Source organism: Guillardia theta (genome assembly GCF_000315625.1).
Source record: "Guillardia theta CCMP2712 unplaced genomic scaffold GUITHscaffold_28, whole genome shotgun sequence".
NCBI lineage: Eukaryota > Cryptophyceae > Pyrenomonadales > Geminigeraceae > Guillardia > Guillardia theta.
Window position 1 is genome coordinate 183,192 of NW_005434646.1, and position 22,899 is coordinate 206,090.

General features: G+C 53.6%; 7 protein-coding genes across 8 annotated transcripts; 2 read left to right on the forward strand and 5 right to left on the reverse strand.

Moving 5' to 3' along the window:
- Positions 1-278: 278 nt before the first annotated feature.
- GUITHDRAFT_137853 (hypothetical protein) lies at positions 279-4,014 on the reverse strand (the record flags this gene model as incomplete). Its single annotated transcript, XM_005833779.1, has 14 exons — positions 279-350; positions 409-477; positions 519-576; positions 623-774; positions 942-999; positions 1,045-1,130; positions 1,181-1,224; positions 1,276-1,331; positions 1,489-1,534; positions 1,594-1,642; positions 1,829-1,942; positions 2,534-3,527; positions 3,589-3,676; positions 3,732-4,014. The coding sequence occupies 14 exons, from the start codon at positions 4,012-4,014 to the stop codon at positions 279-281; spliced, it is 2,169 nt and encodes a 722-aa protein (XP_005833836.1).
- A 1,326-nt stretch (positions 4,015-5,340) lies between these two features.
- Positions 5,341-6,066, forward strand: GUITHDRAFT_107211 (hypothetical protein; the record flags this gene model as incomplete). Its single annotated transcript, XM_005833780.1, has 1 exon — positions 5,341-6,066. One exon carries the CDS (start codon positions 5,341-5,343, stop codon positions 6,064-6,066), a length of 726 nt encoding a protein of 241 aa, XP_005833837.1.
- A 3,534-nt stretch (positions 6,067-9,600) lies between these two features.
- On the reverse strand, positions 9,601-10,126 carry GUITHDRAFT_107213 (hypothetical protein; the record flags this gene model as incomplete). Its single annotated transcript, XM_005833781.1, has 2 exons — positions 9,601-9,748; positions 10,041-10,126. The coding sequence occupies 2 exons, from the start codon at positions 10,124-10,126 to the stop codon at positions 9,601-9,603; spliced, it is 234 nt and encodes a 77-aa protein (XP_005833838.1).
- A 1,878-nt stretch (positions 10,127-12,004) lies between these two features.
- GUITHDRAFT_42592 (hypothetical protein) lies at positions 12,005-12,190 on the reverse strand (the record flags this gene model as incomplete). The annotated part of the gene is made up of 1 exon (XM_005833782.1): positions 12,005-12,190. A coding segment is annotated over one exon (186 nt), but the record flags the coding sequence as incomplete, so codon positions are not given.
- A 909-nt stretch (positions 12,191-13,099) lies between these two features.
- Positions 13,100-13,870, reverse strand: GUITHDRAFT_49760 (hypothetical protein; the record flags this gene model as incomplete). Its single annotated transcript, XM_005833783.1, has 4 exons — positions 13,100-13,186; positions 13,240-13,452; positions 13,499-13,620; positions 13,693-13,870. Coding segments are annotated over 4 exons (600 nt in total), but the record flags the coding sequence as incomplete, so codon positions are not given.
- A 971-nt stretch (positions 13,871-14,841) lies between these two features.
- GUITHDRAFT_137858 lies at positions 14,842-18,489 on the reverse strand (the record flags this gene model as incomplete). 2 transcript variants are annotated; one of them, XM_005833784.1, is made up of 16 exons in its annotated part: positions 14,842-14,865; positions 15,050-15,130; positions 15,195-15,263; positions 15,309-15,417; positions 15,528-15,643; positions 15,690-15,721; positions 15,778-15,914; positions 15,972-16,038; positions 16,086-16,180; positions 16,356-16,423; positions 16,471-16,668; positions 16,766-16,945; positions 16,996-17,233; positions 17,358-17,401; positions 17,455-17,736; positions 17,782-18,489. In XM_005833784.1, the coding sequence occupies 16 exons, from the start codon at positions 18,487-18,489 to the stop codon at positions 14,842-14,844; spliced, it is 2,448 nt and encodes an 815-aa protein (XP_005833841.1). The 2 variants fall into 2 exon arrangements, with proteins under 2 accessions (XP_005833841.1, XP_005833842.1); XM_005833785.1 differs by lacking the exon at positions 14,842-14,865 and adding an exon at positions 17,280-17,306 and having other exon boundaries at positions 15,099-15,130; positions 15,167-15,263; positions 16,715-16,945.
- A 371-nt stretch (positions 18,490-18,860) lies between these two features.
- On the forward strand, positions 18,861-22,849 carry GUITHDRAFT_137859 (hypothetical protein; the record flags this gene model as incomplete). The annotated part of the gene is made up of 11 exons (XM_005833786.1): positions 18,861-19,296; positions 19,468-19,598; positions 19,642-19,695; positions 19,930-20,028; positions 20,491-20,613; positions 20,806-20,881; positions 21,326-21,432; positions 21,888-21,941; positions 22,421-22,492; positions 22,537-22,606; positions 22,674-22,849. 11 exons carry the CDS (start codon positions 18,861-18,863, stop codon positions 22,847-22,849), a joined length of 1,398 nt encoding a protein of 465 aa, XP_005833843.1.
- Positions 22,850-22,899: the final 50 nt, after the last annotated feature.

A 22,899-nucleotide genomic window follows, 5' to 3' on the forward strand; every position in this document is an offset into this window, starting at 1 on the left:
GGGAGGAGAGGATAGGAGGAGAGGATGGGAGGGGGGTGGGAGGAGAGGATTGGAAGGGGATGGGAGGAGAGGAGAGGAGGGGGATGGGAGGAGAGGATTGGAGGAGGGTGGGAGGAGAGGAGGGGAGGGCATGGGATGGTGAGGTGGCAACAGGAAGCAGAAGTTGACGGGTTACGACTGATCCAGCAAGACAGCGAGGTCGAAGGTGAAATTCACAACAGGGAGGAGGAAACTTCGATCAGAGGTGGAAGGGCTTGTACTTGTATGCAATCAATCCTTCAAGCGCCTGCCTCGTTGGTGTACGCTGCCATCGACTGCAGGATGGCAACGACGTCGTCGCGCCCACTTTTCTGCCAGCAACCCCAGTGAGTGGATGGAGCACGAGCACTGGTCAAGGATCATCCTGACCTTCGCCACGTCCTCCGGCAGGTTGCCGTGGCTGCATCGGACCTGACGAGCTCCGGCTTCAATGAGCATCTGCAAGGAGGTCAGCAAGATTCTCGCCCACAAGGTCAGACCTTCACAATCTCCACGTTCCCTTTGGTAGCCGCGGCATGCAGCGCCGTCAAGCCCTCCCTGTCACTAGCCGCTCAGCTCCAACTCGGGGAGTACAGCCAAGTACCTCGTTCTGATCATGACGTCTGCTCCCGGTCCATCCATGTCGTCGATACCATCGCTCGGCCGCTCCCCCTGCTCCACTTTAGCACGTACGAGAGAGAAGCAAGGCTGGACCAGCAGCTCCTTGACTATGTCTGCGAAGCCCATGAGGCAGGCCTGCCATGCAAGAAACGCGTCACGGGGGTGAAAACAAGAGGCAAAGGAGTGGAGGAGATGCATGGGATGAGCACAAAGTAGTAAAAGAGGAAGGGAGCTAAGAGCAGTCCAGAGCAGAGCAAGTAGGTTGGGTGGTCAGGAATTGGTATAAGGTGGTAGTGTGATACCCGGATTAAAGGAGACTCTCCCTTGGCATCTTCTCCGATCTGCAAGTTGATGTTTGTCCTGCATTGCAAGTGAGCAGCAGGCAGAAGATAGTCTGCAGCTCACTTAGAGTGATGGTGAAGGACTTTCACGATGTCCTTGTATCCATGATTGCATGCGAGGTAAAGAGGTGAGATGCCCAGCGCGTCTGTCTGCAGGGAAGTCGATCAGGATGTGCAACGAAAACGCGCGAGCGGAATACTCGATTGGGATCGGCTTGTGCTTCTAGGAGCTCGCGGACGCAAGCTGTTTGTGCGTAAGATGGTCTGGTCAAGAAGAACGAGGGTCTGAGAAGACCTGTTCTCGAAGCCGAAGCTGGTTTGTTGAACACCGCGTAGAAGAGAGGTGTATACCTGAAGCGAAAGTCAAGAAGCGTTTAAAATACAGAGCAGCGCTTTCTTGCCTCCCCTTCTTCACTTCTCCAGTTCCGTTTTCGTTCATCGGGTATCCATGGACGCATCTAGCGCATCGAGAGCTGAGCAATCATAGCAAGTCGACCCCGCACCTCACCTTGTAATTCCATTGTTCAAAGGGGTTGTAGAATTAGGATCCGCTCCTGTGGAAGGCAGAAGTGAGAATCTCAGCAAGTCCAGCAAATTTCAGTGCCAGGATGACCTGCTGCTAGCAGAACTCGAACAACGGAGTCGTGAGCATTGTACGCGGCCTGATCACCACGGTCACTGTAAGAATGAAATGTAAAGAATAGGATGCCTTGTGAAGAGGAGTCTCATGATCTGCAGCGGGGACGTTCACCGATGCAGTCTGTAAAGGAGGAATTTGAACATTAGAACGAGCGCAAGTTCAACTGAGCACCAAAATCGAAACAACAAGAAGATTGTATCGATCTCACATTCAACATGCCCAAAAGAAATCTGCAAACTCCCATATGACCATGGAACGAAGCCAGATGCAGCGGCTGCTTCATGGTTAAGAATATTTTGCTCCTGACTGAGGAGTCAAACACCTGTATCAACGTCGTAGGCATGTGGATGGCTGCATGGATACGAGCAGCAGCGAGAACTTTTGGGGGGAGATTGAAGATGTTTTGAAGCACTGAAACATCCCCATGTTTGGCTGGTCAATCAGACGGTTAGTGCGACTGCAAGTGACATCGGTGAAAACCAGCGGTGAAGATCTGATTGCTCAAGGCATGTCCAAGCTGTCGGATGGCTTCTGTTGGGTTTGATGGAAGGAGACTGTTTGTGGCCTGAGACACGAAAACTTCAAAATTCGGGAGGACGACAAAATGACTGCAAATAACCAATGAAGCCAAAACAGAATAGACGGTATTGAGTTCTGATGCATTCAGGTCACCCGGACCATGTCCTGACGCATGCGATCATTCTATGGTAGAGCATAATCGAATAAATCACCGAAGTTGACAGGAGTGAATCCAGTATTCGATCCAGTTCTCATTTGAAATTGTGCTTGGTTTTGCCCTTCATTACTTGATGCTCCCTGATTTTCCAGGGAAATTGTCAGTGTGGATCAGTGAATCATCCCTTCATAATGGAAATAACGTGTGCGAGAAGCAGATCAGATGAAAATAATGTACCGTGAAGACAAAGGGTTGCGGAGGGATCGAATTCTGCGTGTTTGAAGTCCAGGGTGATTGATTGGAAGCCTGGGGAAATTGATTTGAAGCCTGAGGGCGTTGATTTGAAGCCTGAGGGCGTTGATTTGAAGCCTGAGGGCGTTGATTTGAAGCCTGAGGGCTTGGATTTGAAGTCTGGGGGCTTGGATTTGAAGTCTGGGGAGGTTGATTCGAAGTCTGGGGGGTTTGATTCGAAGTCTGCGATGACGAATTGGTCGGCTGGGATGGCTGAGAACCTGAACTGCCACCTGGCCCCGCAGCATCTTGTCGTTGTGCCCCTCCAGCTGAGTCTCCAGACAGGTCATGATCGTTGCCGCCGTCCCGCTGATTGTTCGGCCTTCCCGTCTGCGTGCTATCAGTGTTCGGTGAGGGCGTGTTCAACACGGAGGTTTGACCAGCCGCCATCACCCAGCCAAGGGCCATCTGCTCAGGGCGAATCCAAGGATCCGGACGGTTGGGAGGAGGAACGCGGAACGTTCTCATTGCAACTTGCAGCGGGTTCCCAAACTTCAAGACGTCAAGCAACCATATTTCAAGTCTGAGCTCGGTCGTTTCATCCTCCAGTCGACTCAACGCAGCCAACCCTGAAGAAGAGATTTCGTCCGATGACAAGCCATCTTGGCTGGCGGATCCATAGGTGAAGTCTGTCTGATGCTTCATGCACATGAGATCGAGGTCCAGTTTCTTGGATAGATGAACGATCATTTCTCTCATCCTGTCCTTATCCGCACATATAGGCCATCCTCGTTTCATGAGAGTATGGACCGCAAGGCATGCCGTCCCAACAACAAAGAAATTCCCGAAGTCACGATGCCAATTGGGCCATTTGAAAGCGCTCTTCACAGCTTCGATTGCTTCAAGAATTTCTTCATTGCTTGTCACTCGAACATTTACCGTTTGCCCACTCTGCCCCGGAAATTCAGGGAAGGTCGGAAACTCGAATCCGCTGAAAGGCCTGATCACCATGATAGTCAGGCATAGAATGGGGAGGTTGCGATGATATGTTCAGACCGGACCTGTTCGAGTTGAGAAAACCACTTTGGACTGCGGGGCCTTCATGATTGGCATGCATCCCATTGGGAGCATTGGTGGCGGCTCCTTGAGCTTCCAACTCTGGGTCAAGGGTTACCCCGCGAGCATGCACAACATCACATGAAACCTTCTCGAGTTTGCACCAGCGCCACGTTCTCCAGCTTCACTTTGATCCGCTTTCCTCCATCAGTCCTCACACAGAGCAGCCCCTTCCCAACAATATCCTCCACATACCCCATGTGCCCATTGTAAGAAACACTTCTTTGCAAGCTTTGTAGCATGACCCTATCTCCAATCTGTACCTCGGCAGGTTCCCCCTCGACGGGAAAGAATGGCCGATCGTCGCAGCGATCATCGTCGCTGCTGACTTCAATGTTGTCCCATCTGCTGTAATCAACATTCCTGCTCATACTCGCAGCTTCGCTCCTGTATATTCAGACCGTCACGTTCGCACTCCGCCTCTATCTGATCTCCTCGCCCCTCCCCTGAGCTGTTCTGTAGGTAGATACCGGTCAACTTCCACCAAGAAGATGCTACCTTCTTCTCCTCCTACTCCTCGTCTCCTTCCCGCGCTTCCTCACTCTCTAACCCTTTTTGCAGCCTCCTCACCACACCCGCCCAGGATTGACTGAGTGCCACGCCCGGCCGGGTCTGTTACACCGGGCCCGGGGAGGTGAGGCCGGGTCTGTTACACCGGGCCCGGGGAGGCCCGAGGCTCACCTCCCCGGGGCCGCCCGGGGAGAGTCAGTCAGGCTGGGCCCCGTGACCCGGGTCAGTCCCTGACGGGCCTTGTAAGAGGGTGCTGACTCTGACAGGGGGGGGTTGGTCACCGCGGTATCGAATTTAAAGGGGGTGTGGCGGCGCTGAGTGGTGTAGTGCCAGGCTGGGGGTTGCAGTGAGCCTCGGAGGGTGGGGGGGTCACCGGGTGGGGGGGGCGGGGGGGCAAGGGTGATGGCAGGGGTACGAGATTATCTGATCTTGTGCGAAGAGGCCGGTAAGCGGAGGGTGGGTGGGGTGGCGGAAGGGGGGAAGCAGGGGGTGGGAGAACCCAAAGCCTAGTAGTGAGCCTCCGGCAACAGATGCATCAGACCGCACCATGACGTCTGCGACCGAGACGGCGAGGTGATGGCCGGGGAGAGATGTAGGGGGGAGGATGCGAGGGGAAGGGAAAGAGGGTGAGGTTAGCAGGCGCTGCTATGAGCATGAGAACGAGACAGGAACCATACGCTCCTCCCTGGCTGCCATAGCTGCCCGGGCACGTGAGCTTGTTGCCGCCCATGCTCGGATTCTGCATCTCACCCCTTCTTGAGACAGCAAGTCTGACTGCTCGCATTGGTTTCAGGCGATCATGTTCAATCACTACACTTTCCATCATTATCTTTCTTTTCAGTGATCAATTGCTGTCATCTTTCACAAAATCTTCTTATGATTTTTATGACGAAAACACGGCTGTAGGGCAAAGCGTGGGACGAGCTGGATATAACTTTAGCAAACTGATTTCTGATTTCCGGAGCCAGACGGCAACTTTCCTTATCAATGCATTTGCAGAATATCCAAATTCATCCAAAATTGTTTCTTGGAACCGGAACAGGACAGTTAGCAAGACGACGCCGGTTGGGAATAGTACTTCAATTTTGGTGTCAAAGATCGTACTGCCAATACAACCAATTCGTCAAAACGCAACTGTTTCGGTGGTGTCACAAAACCAAATATCTCTGAAAAATGTCACAACGCTGATGGCCAAGCAAAATCCTCACATCACGACAACTTCCAGTCAAGGTTTTGTAAGCAAGAATGATGTGTTCAGGAACAGAGCGAACAGTAGATTCAGCAGGTGTCGTCAAGTCTTGGTCAACTCGCAAGGAGGAGTAGGCTCTAGCGCATTCATGGAGTTGCTACAAAAGAATCATGTCTTGATGAATTCTCCAGAAGACGTGGATGGTTTCAAGCACAGACCGGCAGATCATTTCCGGCATGACAGCGATGGGATCTATCTGTTCGGAAGGTTTGCATGCGCATCCAAAGCTTTGGTGATCCTGGGGGATCCGCTCCACTCCATCGAGAGTGTCTACCGCCGTTTCAGCGTTGATCACATCAACAAATGGCGGGAGTATGCGCAGAAGCCGCCTTACCACCGGCGCACCAGACTCGCTGACTTGTGGGCAGAGATGCGAATTCTGCGGCAGGACACGACTGGCTTGACCAACTACATAAACAGCTGGTTGAGAGCAAAGAATGAGCCGACTTGGCCTCAATTGCGCCTTGTGACCACCAAGAGCTTGTATGAACATGCAGCTGATCACGCGAAGTTCCTTGGGGTTCGCGAAGAAAATTTGCTTCCCTTCAAGCAGTTGGCATACAATCCAAGGCCATTCAGATCTTCGGCCCCAGCAGATGTGCAAGCAATGTTTGGTCCTATCAAGGTCAAGATCGATCAGTTGGAGGCTAGTTCTGACTCGTAAATCAGTTGGGAACTTCGGACCGGCCAGGTATGAATGTTAATAGAAACTTTATTATTGTAAACTTGCAAGTCATGATCGCACTCCGAGGCTTACTGATTCCATTGATCATGCCGGCACGAACTTTGGAACCAAAAAGATCTTGCCGCTTCACTCAGTGACTTCGGATGAGCCCGGTGACACCCGGTACAAACTTGCGGCCATAGTTGGAAGTTTCGGAGTTTCAAAGTTTCCCAGAAGTTTCAAACTTATCGAGTTGAGTCCCTTCACTGCTCCTGCTCTCCTGCTGCTCCTGCTGCTCCTGCTGATCCTGCTGCTCCTGTTCTCCTCATCTTCCCCTTTTTCTTCTCCTCATCTTCTCCTCATCTCCACCTCTTCTCTTCTCCCCCATCCTCTCCTCCTCTCCTCCTCTCATCTCCACCACCTCCTCCACCCTCCTCCTTCCTCCCCCTTTTCTCGACCTATCGTAGTGATTCTTGTTCTTCGATCCTCTCTGCAGCTTCATCTGAATTCTCTTCATCAACATCTTGAATGCGGTCATCGAATGTGAAGATCTCTCTGATCTGCATGTCCATCTTCATGCATTTCTCGATTTCTTCGGAGGGATCGCGGTATATCCACGCGCTCGCACGACCTCCTCCCTCTGACAGACGGGGCAGGGAAACTTCAGCATGCCTCAGCTCGTTGACGTCTTTGGACGTGGCAGCGGCACAGAGGCAAGTCCAGGCTCTTCGCTTGCTGTGCACAGAGCGATTCTGATGGGTGCGAAGATGGGACGAAAAGAAAGATCTCGTCCTCGGGTACCCTCACCCTCCCAGTCTTAGTCCTTGTCCTTGTTCTCGATTGCTGGATATTGAGCTGATATGATGACGATGACAGGTGGGATTTGAATGAAAGGTTCAGCGATAAAGATATTGGAATCACGGAATATGTTAAGAAAAGACGCAAAGGTCTTCATTTCTTCTTCTTCTTCATTTCTTCTTCTGATGGAGATTTCATGTGTTCGAAGGTGTCGGAGGAACAATCAAGTCGCGGTGGTCTGATTTCAGAGTATTTGCTGTATTGAAACCTTGGCTGTACCTTCTTACACAGTATGTAAGGTTTTGGAGATTCGAGGCGATGATCAGAAAATCATCACGTTGAAAGATGATGGAAAAATACCAGAACGGTGAAAGTGGCGAGAACAGGTTTTGGAAGTCTGACGACTGTGAAAGATTGAAAGGCCAGCGATATCTACGGATGATCCTAGCAAAAATAGGATACGACACCATATCTGCAGTAGGAAGGTATGGCAGATTGATGGCATACAAGTTAACTATGATGATGGTTGTACAAACAAACAGGCTGTCGACGTGGTTGGGGATCAATCGGAATCTCTTTAGCTTCGCTGGGATCAAAGACAAGAGTGCAATAACCTGTCAAGAGGTAATGGTTTGCGATCCGTCTGCAATCCTTTGATCGTTATGTGTGGGCAGCTTGTACTGGATGCCGAAGGTATATCGGATCCCTGCTTGGAGAGGTTGAGAAACGTGAGGGATGAAGAAAGAGCCATGGCACGATTTCACCTTGCGACAGATTTCTTCTTGGCTTCCAAGAATGAAACTTGGACACTTTGAGTGAATTTCATGTGAAGTTCTTACCTCCCTCCTGACTTGTCCGGTCCTTGAAGGTGGGTCGAGGCGCCTCTACGAGCCGGAGTGAGCGGAGGAAATCACTTTCGGGAAGGGCCTCGTTTGTCTTGAATCAATCCCTTGACCTGTTTTTATCCTCTTCCACCCCTCCTTGTGTCTACGGGAAAACTTTGTCCTGCCTGCCTGAGATCTTTGTCAACAGATACTTGTTCGAGATCTCAATACATACAAGGAGAAGAGGGTCGAGAAAGCGATCAAGACCGTGAGGAAACGAGGGTTCTTGAACTACTACGGGCACCAGGTCGGCCTACCTCATTGTGTTTTCCTGCAGTCACTGTTCATCTCAGAGATTTGGCCTTGCTATGAGATCTGGAATGCCGACGATCATGGTGGGGAAGGCGCTGCTGCAGGCAATCAGCTCTTCCTCGTCCTCGTCCTCGTCCTCGTCCTCGTCCTCGTCCTCGTCCTCGTCCTTGTCCTCGTCCTTGTCCTCGTCCTTGTCCTCGTCCTCGTCCTCGTCCTCGTCCTTGTCCTTGTCCTTGTCCTTGTCCTCGTCCTCGTCCTCGTCCTCGTCCTCGTCCTTGTCCTCGTCCTCGTCCTCGTCTTCGTCCTCGTCCTCGTCCTCGTCCTCGGCCTCGTCCTCGTCCTCGTCCTCGTCCTCCTCGCCTAGTTCTCATCGATCTGCAGGAGCGCTGGTCTGACGCCATCCAACTTGTGATGAGCACAGAGTTTGCTGGCGATGAGAAGGAGCGAAAGGCCAAAGAAACCTTTTCAAACGAATATAAGAAGGTCCGTGATGTCAATCATTCATGTGCTGTGCTGTGCTGTGCTGTGCTGTGCTGTGCTGTGCTGTGCTGTGCTGTGCTGTGCTGTGCTGTGCTGTGCTGTGCTGTGCTGTGCTGTGCTGTGCTGTGCTGTGCTGTGCTGTGCTGTGCTGTGCTGTGCTGTGCTGTGCTGTGCTGTGCTGTGCTGTGCTGTGCTGTATTTAATCTTCCTCTTTTCTTTCCATATTCACAATATTTTTAATGTTTTAGTCCTCTTGCCTGACCTTCTTTATCCAGATTATGTCTACAAGGTCATTCGACGCGAACAGATTGCGAGAGATCTCTAGTGATTTTTGGCACTGACTTTCAGTTCTCACTTCTGACTGTTTCCCCAAGGAATCGCAACTACAAAGCTTCCAACACATTGCTTCGGGGAACTTTCTCTGATGAAGTCAAGTCTCCTGCCTGCCTGCCTGCCTGCCTGCCTGCCTGCCTGTCCTTCTCCCTCCCTCTCGTTCTCCCTCTTTCTCCTCCTCCCTTCCTCCCTTCTTCCCTTCCTCCCTTCCTCCTCCTGTTTTCTGCCCTCACCTTCTCCTCCTCCACCTCCTCCACTTGCTTCTGACATTGCACAGATCTCTGAGCGAGGGAAGGAGCATGGAGGCATCCCTGCGGTCAATGCCGCACAAGAGCATGTACATGCTGGGTGAGGATGTGCGGAAGAGTTACCCCAGCCAGCTCAACGACCTTGCCAGCATACTGGAGCTCGTTGTGGAACAAGTTTATCTCCTGCCGTGTGGAGAAGTTTGGAGTATCAACATGTTTATTTGCACGTTCTTGTCTGCTGACTTGACCCGTTCAAGTGTAAACGGGTCGTTGAAGGAGACATCGTCTCTACCGATGGGTCCGCCCTCGGTCGTCCTGCTCCGCCTTCCTCCTCTTCCTCCTGATTTCTCTGCAGGACCGGAGGAGAGGATCACCAGCTACCAGATCGTCTCGCGGGAGGATGCGAAGAGCAAGAAATTCTCCATTCGCGATGTGGTATCCTCGTGCTCCTCGTCCTCCTCCTGCTCCTCCTTCTTGTACGTTGCTTCTGCTTCCACTTCGCCAGCCCCCCCTCCCCCCCCCCCCAACGTACCTTTCTCTTAGTTGGCGTTCTTCTTCCCTTCACCCTCGTCCTCGTCCTCGTCCTCGTCCTCGTCCTCGTCCTCGTCCTCGTCCTCGTCCTCGTCCTCGTCCTCGTCCTCGTCCTCGTCCTCTTTTCCCTTGCTCGTAGGTGCTGCCGCTTCCTGGCTACGGGCTCAACGACTTTCCTCTCCCTAAAAACAAGGCAGGAGAGCAGATGGTGAGGTGAAGAGGAAGGAGGGGGGATGATGATGATGATGATGATGATGATGATGATGATGATGATGATGATGATGATGATGAGATGATGATGATGATAAAGAGGAGGAGCAGGAGGAGGAGAGAAGTTGCAAGGCTCGAGGGGAGGGGATGAAATAGAAAGAGAAAAGTGCCAGGAAGACATTGAAGGAGGGCTGAGATGATGATGAAGTAGAAGTGGAGCCGGAGGGAGGAGCCGCACCCACAGCAAGCCGTGACGTCTCCGTTCAGAAGCAGATACTGCAGCAGGAAGGGATCGAGCCGGCGATCTTCGCAACTCGGGGGCATCCCTGGCTCAAGTCGAGGCTGCCCTGCCTGTGAGGTTGGCCGACGGTCTGCTCGGGAAGGTGAAGGGACGTGTTCAGGTTCCGTCACTTGATTGTAAGGCCCGTGGGCGTCTCCTCAAGGATACTCTTCTACCGCACTGAGAGCGATCTTGACGTGAGAGCGACGTGTTGGAGTTCGGGTGGGTGAGAGTGCGGGCAGGTTGAGGACGACGAGGCAGGAGGGAGTTTCACGTCTAGAGCGAGGGTCTCGGGGAGGAGGGAGAAGAAGAAGGCAAAGACAGCGCTCATGTTGACTTTCTCGCTCCCTCCCGGAAGCTTCGCAACGTGCTTGCTGAGGTTGGGGATGGAATGACATGTACTGTACACAACGAGTCTGAACGTCCTCGCAGGGAAGTGATGAAGGAATCTGTACACCCGTCTCGACAATGCGATCTGAGGAATCAATGCATGAGATGAGAATAAAAGATCAATCTGCAGGATATTCGTATGGCACCCACGATCTTGCCTCTCCTCTCCTCTCCTCTCCTCTCCTCTCCTCTCCTCTCCTCTCCTCTCCTCTCCTCTCCTCTCCCCTCCTCTCCTCTCCTCTCCTCTCCTCTCCTCCTCCTCTTCCCTTTTTCCTCCCCTTCTCTTCCCTCTTTCTCACCGTGCCATCACTTTGGCAGCCCTTTCCTCAACTCCCCTTCAACTCCTTCCTCCCTCCTCCCCACCGCTTCCCCTCCTCTGCTCTCCTCTTCCTATCCTTCCCTCCATTCCTCCTCCCCTCTTCTCGCATCTCCTCCCCTGCCGTCCTCCCTCTCTACTTTCTCTCCTCAGTCTCGTCTCTCACCCTTTCCTCTTCCTTCCTGTCGCCACTTCTCCTCAATCCTGCTCCCTTCCTTTCATTCCGCTCCTTCTCCCTCGCTCATAATTATCGAGCATCTTGCTTTCTTCACCTCATGGCGGTGGATCGATGGGAGGCATCACTCTTCCCTCCCATTCGAATCGGCTGAACCTGCCAAAACAATCACAAACTGATAAAGTAGCATGCTCTCCCAGCTCCAGCTCCAGCTCCAGCTCCAGCTCCAGCTCCAGCTCCAGCTCTTCCTCCCTCCTCGGCCATGTTTCCTTTCTTTGACTTACTTCCATCTTAATTTTGTTACTTCTCTCCTATCCCTCAGATCGATTTGCTCTATTTCTGTTTTTTCCACCTCCCTCCCTCCACTTACATCCGCCATGGATCTTGATTGAGCCTACGCAGCAGCTTGTATTCTCTGCAACGATAATTGCAATGAGATGGAGAAACAACAAATACAAATGAGTAAAATGCATAGCAGAATGGATCGAGTCCAAAGACCATGAGGTAGCAAGAGAAAAGAAGAGAAGAGAAGAGAAGAGAAGAGAAGAGAAGAGAAGAGAAGAGAAGAGAAGAGAAGAGAAGAGAAGAGAAGACAGCACAAGACAAGACAAGACAAGACAAGACAAGACAAGACAAGAAAAAGAAAGCACGTGATAGGGTCTCGGATCGGTTTCTCCTCTAGCAGAGTTCCGTTTGCTGCAAACCTTCTCTCTTTTCCATAGGTGTATGGAACATTCGTGCTTTTGTAGACAGTCAGGACAAGAGACAGAACAATTACATGATGAAGGTTGTTGCAATGAGGGGGAGGAGGAGAGGAGGAGATATTGAAGGTGGGGGAGAACGAGCAGGAGAAGAAGTAGATGTAAATGTAGCACGATGATGATGATGATGATGATGATGATGATGATGATGATGATGATGATGATGATGATGATGATGATGATGATGATGATGATGATGATGATGATGATGATGATGATGATGTGGAGGAGGAGGAGGAATGTTGAACTCGACTACTCACTGATTTGCCATGAGATCATGGAGTAGGAGCATGGTGTCAATGTGCCCGTTCCTCTCTGCCCAGTCCATCGGAGTGAACCCCTCAGCCGTCCGCGCGAAGAGATCAGCCCCGTGCTCTGCTAAGACCCTGACTGTTTCTGTGTGTCCGCGCATGGCGGCATGGTGAAGGGGAGTGAAGTGCGTCTTCGACCTCAACTCCAGGTTCGCCTTGTGCTGTGCAAGACTGGAAGGAACAAGTGAGAGCTCACGAGTGAAGGAAAAAAGGGGGGGGGGGGGGAGGAGGAGGAGGAGGGAGGCGGAGGGAGGCGGACGTGGAGGAAAAGGAGGAGGAGGAGGAGGAGGAGGAGGATACATGCTGACGGCCTCTGATCGCCCATAGCGCGTTGCGAAGTGCAAGGGCGTCCACATTCCAACCCCCTGCAAGGCGTGAGGAGAGATGGAGGGCGAGCATGCAGCACCTGCAGTTGACATCTGCGCCGGATTCGATGGTGAGGGGGATCGTATCCGGAGTGTTCGACTCTGACTGAGCCAGGAGCACGTCGTTGAGCTCCTTGTTGGCACAGAACTTGTCCACAGCATCCAGACTGGTCCAGGTCTGTAGGGATATGCCCCCTCCTCGCAGAGCAAGGAGCGGATGGGTGCGGAGAGGAGAACGAGAAACGGGCAGGAGGGTGTGGGGATGGTACAAGGAGGAAGACGATGATGGAGGAGAGGAGGGAGGAGAGGAGGGGGAGAGGAGGGAAGAGGAAAAAGAAGAGGAGAGGAGAGGAGAGGAAGACAGGGACACGGGGGCAGCGAGTAGGCCGAAGAGCATCAGCATCAGCATCAGCATGGCAGCGGGCGGATGCGGCATTGCGGGGGAAAACCCAGCCCGCCTCAATAATTCACAGAAATCTCCCCGACGACTAAGGCTGGGCCGTTGCAACGCACAGTTTCCTCCCGGCCTACCGGGGCCTCCTGGTCCTCCTTCAGTTCTCTCCTGGTCCTCCTTCCCATCCTCTCGGGTCTTCATCCTCCTCCTCCTTCCCATCCTCTCGGTCTTCGTCCACCCCTTCCCTCCTTTTCGAGGTGTACTGAGCAGCAGTTTAATATAACTCGCACGTTGACTCAGTTTAGCACACAACTCTCGTAGGTGGGCACCATGTACTTGATGTTGATAAACGCGTCTTCCCCTCCGTTCGCTTCAAACAGCTCCAACGTCTCCTGCACGGCGACGTCAATTTCAGGAAACACAAGCAGCACGCAACGCAACCAACCTGAATCAGGTCGCCCAGGTTCACGCGCTTTCTCTGATTGTAGACAATCTTATCACCCACGTTAACATTGTTGTTTTTGAACAGGTTGAAGATCGGCAGGAGCTGCCGGTAGTAGGGGACCAGGGCCTCTCCTATCATGTCGCCCGAGATCACGAGCTGCTGGAGGACCTTGAGGACGACGACGATCACTGCGGGGTCCCTTGTGTTGAGCGCCTAGAGCACATGTCAGACAGCTGCAGGAAGGAGGATCTATCTTGACCGTCTTGAAGGGAATGATGAGCTGGGGGATGACAGGCAGGATCTTTCCTCCCCCGTGTTCCAACATATCGAAGGTCCCCTGGATTGCAAGGAAGCGGTAGGGCTCCTCTTTCTCCCGAAGGCCTGCACGATGGGCGACAGCAGGGATCAGTTTCAGTGAGGAGGAAGCAAAACTCCTGACACTAGAACACTCACCGTCAACGAAGATCGGAAGGTAGTGATGGTAATCCAACTTCTCAATGTCCACTTTCCACTGGATTCGATTCCCAGCCCCGCTGTGCTCCACGGCGATCGGCAGGTCGCCCCTCTCATAGAAGCGACGGAACTCTGTGTTGGGAGGGTTCGAGCGCATCGTCAGCGCCCCTGCCCTGGGTTTTTCCACGGGCTTCGCCGTCGCTAGGGGCTTTGCCAAGGAGTTGAAAGCGCCACCAGGAGCGTCCGGGTGGCAGGGCTGCCGCGCTCGTTGGAAGATGGTTGGACCCTGCTTGCCTCGAGGATAGAAGTACTCTCCTGTTGCGTTCTTGTACCTCGGCTCGTCGTCAAGGGCTGGGGCTGGACGAGCGATGGGTTTTGGCGGGCCATGCCCACCGGCACGGTTGTACCGCCAATCGGTTTCTCGAAGAGGGAGGGTGCGGTCGAAAGGAGACCCCGTCTGCGGATGAAGCTTGAAGACTTCTTCTCCCTTGATATGCACCATCATATAGTCGTTGACCATCGCTTCTGTAGCGGTGTTCTTGTTGTTGAAAGTTGTCATATTTGTAGCGAGTGGAAAAATCAGGACTGAGAACTCTTACGGCAGTTAGGAAGAGGGAAGGAAGCTCGAGTAGTCAAGACCACAGGGTGAAGATAGAGGAAGAGAGGGAGAGGAACGAGGCGAACCCTCGAGCAGAGGGAAGAGGAGAGAGAGGAGAGAGAGGGGAGGGAGGGAGGGAGAGAGGGAGGAAGGGAGGAGGGAGGGAGGGGGGGGGTCAAGTGCGTGTGCCTGCAAGTCAGGAGGGGAGGGTAGAGAGGAGGAAGGAGGGAGACAAGTCTTGCTATAGAGGTAGGGTGGATAATTTTGGGGGGTTGGGTAATAGACCCTACCTATCCAAGACCTCTTAATTGATGTTTTATATTGGGGTATATTTCCAATAGACACCGATTTGGAAGGGGTCAGGATCAGCCATAAGTTTAATTCTGAGGGTGTAGGGGGTGGGGGTGGACCCAATGCTAACTGCCAACCGTCAGTTTCCACAGTGAACCCTCGTCCACCCTACCACCCTCCTTTTGTTAATATTTCACCACCCCACCACCAATTTGGATGGACTTAGTACCGGTATATAACAAAAATTGAGTACCCCACCATCATGATTTACCGTCTTGGGTTGTCTGTTGTGCAGTTCGCAGAGACCACTCGCGGGTATGAGAGCGACAGGGGAGGAGGACGAGAGAGGGAGGGAGGGAGGGAGGGAGGGAGGGGCGGACATAGAGGAAGGCACTGAGGGAGGGAGGGAGGGAGGGAGGGAGGGAGGGGAGGGAGGTAGGGAGGAGGAGAAAACTCAGTGCAACTCACTTGGAGGTAAATCTTGTCATCGTCGCTCATCCCTCCCCCGCTCAGTCCATCAGCCGATCCCTTCTGAAGCTTCCTCAGTGTCTGCGGGAGAAGTCAGGAGCAGCAGGCGATGAGCACGGAAACTAGCCTGTCCGAGCTTCTTCACGTTGGCGAACAGCTCTAGAACAAGCTCTTGATACTTGGCTGACACAGCAGTGATGATGTCGTTGACAGCCTTGATCGAGTGAGAAGCGCACGCTCAGAGAGTTCAAGTAGTCACCTTGACGCGATGGGCCTCGGACAGGAACAGGAGGAAGCCATGGCTCGAGCGATCGCCGGCTGTCGACATTGCCATTTTGAGGGGGTGTGTGATACCCTTGACATAGAGACTGCGAGGATGTAAGTTGAAGGAGAAGATGGTGATTGTGATAGAGTCAACGATGGCAAGGATTAGGATCGAGTTGGTGTTGGCTGTGTTGACGGTGATAGAACACGTCACCTTGCAGTCTTTGGAGCAGGCTTGTTCGTCATCCTGTACTGCGAGGTGAGGGCACGGACTGATCCTCCCACGAGTCCCTCGCAGCACTTGGTCGTGAGATTTTGTGTGATCGTGCCCTGCCGGACATCAGCAGGAGGTTGTAGGGGGTCAAGAGAGGCATACCAAGAGGTTCTCCATGAGCTGAGAAATCTTGTCTGCGGGAGATGGCAGGCGCGTGAGATGAGGGAGGGAGTAAATCTCAGTTCCTCACCTTCGCAAGGTTCAAGGGTCTTGGTCAACATCTCGCTGAGCTCGGGGACTTCGTTCCTGGTAGCCAGGACGGCCTCCCTTGCCCATCCTATCACTTGTCGCCTCATCTCCAGCTGCAGAAGCTCACAATCGCTGCACCTGTTCTTGCCACGTCAGAAGCTCAATGAATGTCAGGTGCAAGGCAGCATTTCTCACAGCGCAGCTGCAAACTTGAGGTCTTTGTCTCTCTTGTTCGATCCAGAGGGGAAAGAGCCGCTCCGCTCTGCGTCCGACAGAGTTGAGAAGGAGACGATCCATGGGACCACTCACCCTCAGTTGTTGAGATCCGAGCTGGCATGTGAGCTGCCCATTCGTCCGCCCAGCCCGAAAATTTCCAGATAATCATGAGAGAGAGTTGAAGGAGTCTGTTGGAGACGTGTCAGGGTGTCGAGAGAAGGTGAAAGAGGAGGAGTAGGGGGGAGGAAAAACAGGAAACGGGGGAGGAGAAGAGTCCTGCAAAAAGGAAGGAGGAAGTCCGGAGAGGAAGGCAGACGAGGACAGGGAGTAGGAGGGGATAAGAATCAGAGAGGGAAGATGAACCTGTGAGAGATAGAGGGGATGGGATCTTTCCATATGATCGTCAATGATTCCCACACACTTGACGTGCCCTAAGACGTTCGAGTGAGGAGAAGGAAGCAGAATCAGGACCGAGAACCTTGAGATGGAAACGGTTCGAGCATGAGCTGTCGCCCTCGTTGTAAGTGGGCAAGGGCGGCCTTTCAGCTGAGAACTCTTGAACATCTTGAGCTTGAGCAGCGTCTTCTTTGCTCTCCTTGCCCTCCTTGTTGTCTTTCGTGGCCGTATCCTCTGCCGCTGCCGCCGCCTGTGCTTGTCGCTCCCTCTCTCGGATCGCCTGCTCGCAGCTGATCAAACACTCATCATGAGATCAAACTTGAGACCTCAGAAAGTTGCGAGGGAGTCAAGAGAAGGGCAGAGAGGTTCTGTGAAACCTCCTGCTGGCGCAACTGTACGAAGGCTCGCAGGGGGAGCTCCCACTTCTGCAGGAAGTCTTGGAGGGAGACGTGGTTGCGGAGAGCTTCTGCCTCCTCCCTATTGAGGCATCTCATCTCCAGATCTTCGAGAAACTTCATGGTGCTGTGGTACTTCCTCCCAAAAACATCGTCCAGGTACTACATTGATGGTCAAACGCTCTGTTGAAACACAAGAATCCTCACTCTACCTGTGTCAATCGTCGCCCTCCCACACTGAGAAGGAGGGAAGAGAGCTCAGCAAAGAAGCAGTTGCCGAGGATGAAGCTTCTGGAGGCTATAGCGGCGCCCGACCACCCGACGATCTCACTGCCCTCGCCAACCATATCCTCTTCCCCCTCCAAGCTAGTCTCGTCAGTCACCAGCTTCCCATCCTCGTTCGTTCGAAGCCCAAGAGCGGATGCTGCGTGCTTGGAGAGTGGCAGACACCTTGATTTCTCGTCAGAAACTTCTCCTCTAACCAAGGGAGACTTACCATTCATCAACGAATCTTAGCAGCTCACTGCAGATCAAAGCCGTCATGCGGTTGTGGGAGATAACTCACCTCACTCACCTGTACATGCCCTCGAGACCATCGCATGACCCACTCCTCCCCATCTGCTTCAGACATCTCGTTCAATGCATCTTCTTTCTCGTCAAACACACTCCACCTCAAGCTTCTGTACCGTCACGGTAGCCGAGATGAAGGGTCTCATGCAGTCAGAGCGGATGACGCTCTGACAGGCGTCAACCTTCTCAGCGATCACATACGATCTCATGCAGGTCTCGATCACTCCCTCTCTTCCTTCAAAGGGAGAGGACCCCTGTCCTCCCTTCTTCCCCTCCCGGCCATATGTCTCGGAGATCGTGTCATAGGAGATAGCAGCCCCGAAGATTGAGTTGAGACGCTTCAGTAGTTGATCCTGCAGCTGGTCCAGTCGCTTCAACAAGTCCTACACAGAGTCTTCAGAGCGCATATCATCACTCTCGTGTCCTACCTTCTTGTCCATGCTCTCTTCTAACCGGAGCACCTGCCCTCGTAACCTGGCCGTCTCGTTCGAAACTCGCTCGAGCACGTTCGCTCCCCGCATGAGCTCGCTGATGGACAGCTCTCGGGCGTCACCATCGTCTCTCTCCTCCTGCTCGTTGTACTCTGAGGCCTCAGCAATGTCTCTCATCAGCAGCGCCTCCATCCGAGACAGCCCCATCTCAATGTCTAACAACAACTCCAGTCGATGCTGGGCTGACAGGATGGAGCTCCTCTCCTCTAGCTTCCCCTCCAGCTGCAAGAGCACACCTGCTGTAGACTCTCGCAGCTCCATCATCTCTGTTCTCAGCGACTCGACTGGCGCCCTCACCCGCGACAGCAGGCCGTCAAGCCCCTTCAAGCTCGAAGCCATGCCGACGAACGCGGCATAGTCCTCGTTGATCGCATCCACCAGACCCTCCCTGAGCCGCAGCAAGTGGCTCTGGAGCTCGCTCAGCAGTTCCTCTAGCCCTACCGACCTCCTCGCCTTCCCAACGAACTCCTGGGCATCGAACTCTGCGTCCAGAAAGCAGCTAACAGGGAAGCCGGCTACCCGCCCTCCTGCTGCTCCTGCTACAGCTGCCGCTCTCCCTGCTGCTGACCCCGATGACAGTCCTCCTCCTCCTCCTCCTCCTCCTCCTGCCGCTCCTCCTGCCGCTCTCATGCCTTCTTCCACCATCGCCAGTGCCGCGGGACGCCACGTGGGGTGGGGGTGAAGCAGCTATATAGGGTGGGTAGTAAGGGGTAGATAGGAGGGTGGTGGTTACAGCTGGGGATTGATGGAATAGGGGTAGTGGTGGGACAAAAGGAGGATCAGGATAGGTAGGGGGTACAATACCTCAGAAAAAGGGGGTAGTAGGAGGCATGGTGGGGGTAGTCATTATCAAAGTGTCGGGGAGGACACAATGCACAAGTAGGAGGAGGAGGAGGAGGAGGAGGAGCAGGAAGAGGAGCAGGAAGAGGAGGAAGACGATGAACAGTAGGAAGTGAAAGACCGAGAGGGAGGAGCTTGTCCAAATTCCGGATCGTTCCATCCTCCTTGGACACCTCATGCGGACACTGGAAGCGATGAAACGCTTCCCTCCATGTCGCTGCTTGTTGCTGATCCTCATGGCGGGAAGGACGCACAGCGATGAATTCATGTCCCCAACTCACTCGCCATGCATTCAAATCTTACGTCCCATCAAACACTCCACCGTCTCCCTGGGAGAGGGCCCCATCAACATCCGTTACGCCTCACCACGAGTTTCGCTGGTCAACGTATACATGGACGGGACGTTGATGCAGACGCTCACAAATCTCACGGGCGTTGAGCTCGGAGGGATCACAACTGGAGCTCACACGCTGCGTGTTGAGCTTCTGAACGCGAGCTCGGTACCTGTCCTCACCATCCCACATCCTTGGTTGACATCCCAGTCAACAGGAGGTCGCGGCCGTTCTCTCATGGGACGAAGCAAGGTTCACGGCTTGCGATTGTGGACGAGAGGTTTGTTGGTCGGAGACAGCAGAAGTGAAGTTTCTCCCTGCCCTCGAGAACCCTCTCCTCCCGGACCAGCGCTACATGCATCACGACATCCTTTATCGTTTCGGTTCGTTTGCCCTCCGATTGCTAGACGATACCTTACCTGCTCCTGCTCCTGCTCCTCGTTCTCTTCAGGTCGATGGGTCGGGAGATGGGAGGAGGGCTACCTTCTCGACTGGCTGGGGGTCAGGACGCGAACAGCATGGGACTGCATACCAGGAGGAGGGTACTACATGTTTGTTCCGTCCAGGAGGATGGAGTGCGAGGTATGCGAGTCCTTCAGAGATCTCCGTAACTGCTCTCATGCAGTACCATGAGGGAATGAAGCCCGATGCTAACGAGCAGGCCAAGCTTGTGTACCCAGTGAGTTCTCGTGCTCGTGCTCGTGCTCAGCACGTGCTCGTCCTTGTCCCTGTCCTTGTCCTCATTCTGGTCCTCCACATCTTCTCCCACCAACGCTTTTCCACCTCCTGAAACCTAAGGAAGTAGGCAGGGGAGGAGGTAGAGATGTAGTAGTAGTAGTAGTAGTAGTAGGAGGAGGAGGAGGAGGAGGAGGAGGAGGAAGATTAGGAGTAAAAAGTGACACTTTCCGACCAGGGTTTTCTTCCTCCTGTGGACGACGAATACCCGGAGTACGTCGATATGTTGAAGAGCGTCTACCGTAGCAAGGGGCAGCACTATGTCGTCGTTGAGCTGGTCCAATCTGTTCCTGGCTTGCCTTGCCGCTTTTAACGTTGTTCTTATTTCTCCTTCTTTTTCCTTGCTGCTCCAACTCCACTACTGCTGCTGCTGCTGCTGCTGCTGCTGCTGCTGCTGCTGCTGCTGCTGCTGCTGCTGCTGCTGCTGCTGCTGCTGCTGCTGCTGCTGCTGCTGCTGCTGCTGCTGCTGCTGCTGCTGCTGCTGCTGCTGCTGCTGCTGCTGCTGCTGCTGCTGCTGCTGCTGCTGCTGCTGCTGCTGCTGCTGCTGCTGCTGCTGCTGCTGCTGCTGCTGCTGCTGCTGCTGCTGCTGCTGCTGCTGCTGCTGCTGCTGCTGCTCCAACTCCACTCCTGTGCTGCTGCTGCTGCTGCTGCTGCTGCTGCTGATTGTGCTCGTGCTTGTGCTCATGCTCCTTCTCAGCCTCCTCATCTTTGTACTTCTGTCTCTCACTTCAGCTTGCAGGGCTCGAGCTACGGCACTTGGGCTGTGCGAGCATGCGCAGCAGCGAGGAGGCTGTACCCCGAGGGGTCGCAGCAGATGATTGCGGTTGAGTCCTCCCTCCATCGCTTCCGACAGCTCGAGCAGGTGCCCTAGAGCTTGCGGCATCCTCCTCCTCCTCCTCCTCCTCCTCCTCCTCCTCCTCCTCTTCCTTGTCCTCTGGACCGTTGTCAGTCTCCTTTCCGTATTTCCGTTCTCCTCCTTGTCCTCTTCCTTCGGCTCTGATCGTGTCCTCGCCCTCTCCTGCTCTTTGTGGCTTCCGCTACTGACGGGTTTTAGCACGTGCAAGCCAACAACGTGTGGAACTACACCCTCCTACACGCTTACGTGACATCGACAGACAGAGCAGGGGAAGGTGCAGAAAAACATGAGGACTGAAGCGAACTGATATGAATTGATATGAACTTATGTCAACTGATATGAACTGATATGAACTTATGTCAACTGATATGAAATGATATGAACTTATGTTAACTGATATGAAATGATATGAACTTACGTCAACTGAGATGAGCTGATGATATATGTTGATGATACCTGATCATGCAAATCTTGAACTGACTTGAAGTGATGAGGAATATCATAAATGTGTTTGTGATTGAGCTGGCTGTTGTTTTGATTCCTGCTCCGTATTGTTCTATCCTTTCCAGCTGTAGTTTGTGCTGCAGCTCCCGAAGTCGTGCCACTGTCGTGAAATCAACAACACGACTTGTCACCTCACAGACACATGTGTTTCTTGTGACTTCGCAATAACTTTCTTAACTTTCTTCATCTGACATGTCTGACGCAAGATGGGCAGGAAAAGTTTCAGACTCGCAATACTCCTCAGGCGACCCTGAGATGAAATCGCTCGTCGCCATCCTCGACCTCGTCGATCATGTCGACTACCTCGACTTCGACATTCAGGTGTGAGCAGGAGCAGGAGCAGGAGCAGGGGCAGGAGCAGGGGCAGGAGCAGGATCAGGAGCATGGGCAGGAGCAGGAGCAGGAGCAGGAGCAGGAGCAGGGGCAGGAGCAGGAGCAGGAGCAGGAGCAGGAGCAGGGGCAGGAGCAGGAGATTCGATATTTCAGCAGGGAGAAGAAAGTGGCTCGACGGGTGGTGGAGGGAGAGGAGGAGTAATGAGGAGATGAAGTAGGAGATTAAGGAGGAAGAGTTGTATGATGTTGTGCGGATAGCAGGATGCGGATATGGAGATCTTTTCGAGACCCGCTCGCAGTCTCTATCGATGATACGCAAGTAGATAAGCGTTGCATGTAGGAACTCACAGGTTGCCATCTCTTCGTCTCCACTCCTCTCCTCCTCCTCTGTCTCCCCCTCCCCCTCCCATTCCCGTCGCTGCTGCCTTCTCGCCTCTGCTCAGTGCCGTTGCAGCCTCGACATTCACGAGAATGTCAAGGCCATCATGATAGAAGAGGTGATTTAGCATCTTTCCCCCCAGCTCCTCCTCTAGCTCCTCCTCCTCTAGCTCCTCCTCCTCTAGCTCCTCCTCCTCTAGCTCCTCCTCCTCTAGCTCCTCCTCCTCCTCCTCCTTCCCCTTCAGCTCCTTCTCCTCCTGTCCGTGACCCTGTCCCGCTCACCTCCTCCCCTCCCCTGCCGTTGTCGTTTTCCTCGTCCTCCCCCTTTCTGCCACCTTCCCTGCTCTATGAACCCTTCCCCCTCTTTCTTTCTCCAACTCCTTCTCCTTCCCCTTCCCCTTCCCCTTCTCCTCCTTCTCCTCCTTCTCCTGCCCCTCCATCTTCATCTCCATCTCCATCTCCATCTCCATCTCCATCTCCTCCATCTTCTCCATCTCCATCTCCTCCTCATTCTCCATCTCCTGTCCCATTCCCACCACAGCATCTTCACGGCCTTCGCTCCCCTCCCCTTCTGTCGGATTCGTCTGACCTCCCTTAGGGCTGGACGCTCGAGCTTGACCTGCCCTATCATCCAAGAATCGTTGAATGCGACAAGAGCGTTCGGGAGGAGGTATCGACCCCTGCCTTGAGCGCCGCTGGTGATGGGATGAGCAGGAGTCGGACGCCAAGGGATCGTACGGGTGGCTGCAACGCGATCAGAGCTGCTTCACCTACACTGATCAAGGTGAATGTTACCTCCCTCCACCTCTTGCTTTCCTCCTTTCTCCTCCCTCTCCTACTCGTCATCTTAGTCCTCCCCCTGCTCCTCGTCCTCGTCCTCGTCCTCGTCCTCGTCCTCGTCCTCGTCCTCGTCCTCGTCCTCGTCCTCGTCCTCGTCCTCGTCCTCGTCCTCGGCTTCCTTCACTTGCTGCTTTCCTTCCCTCTCATGTATCTCCGATCGATGCAACCTCGTGAAGGATGCGTTTGACCAGTGCTGCTCTCCCCCTCCCCCTCCCTCTTCCTCTCCCTCTCCCTCAA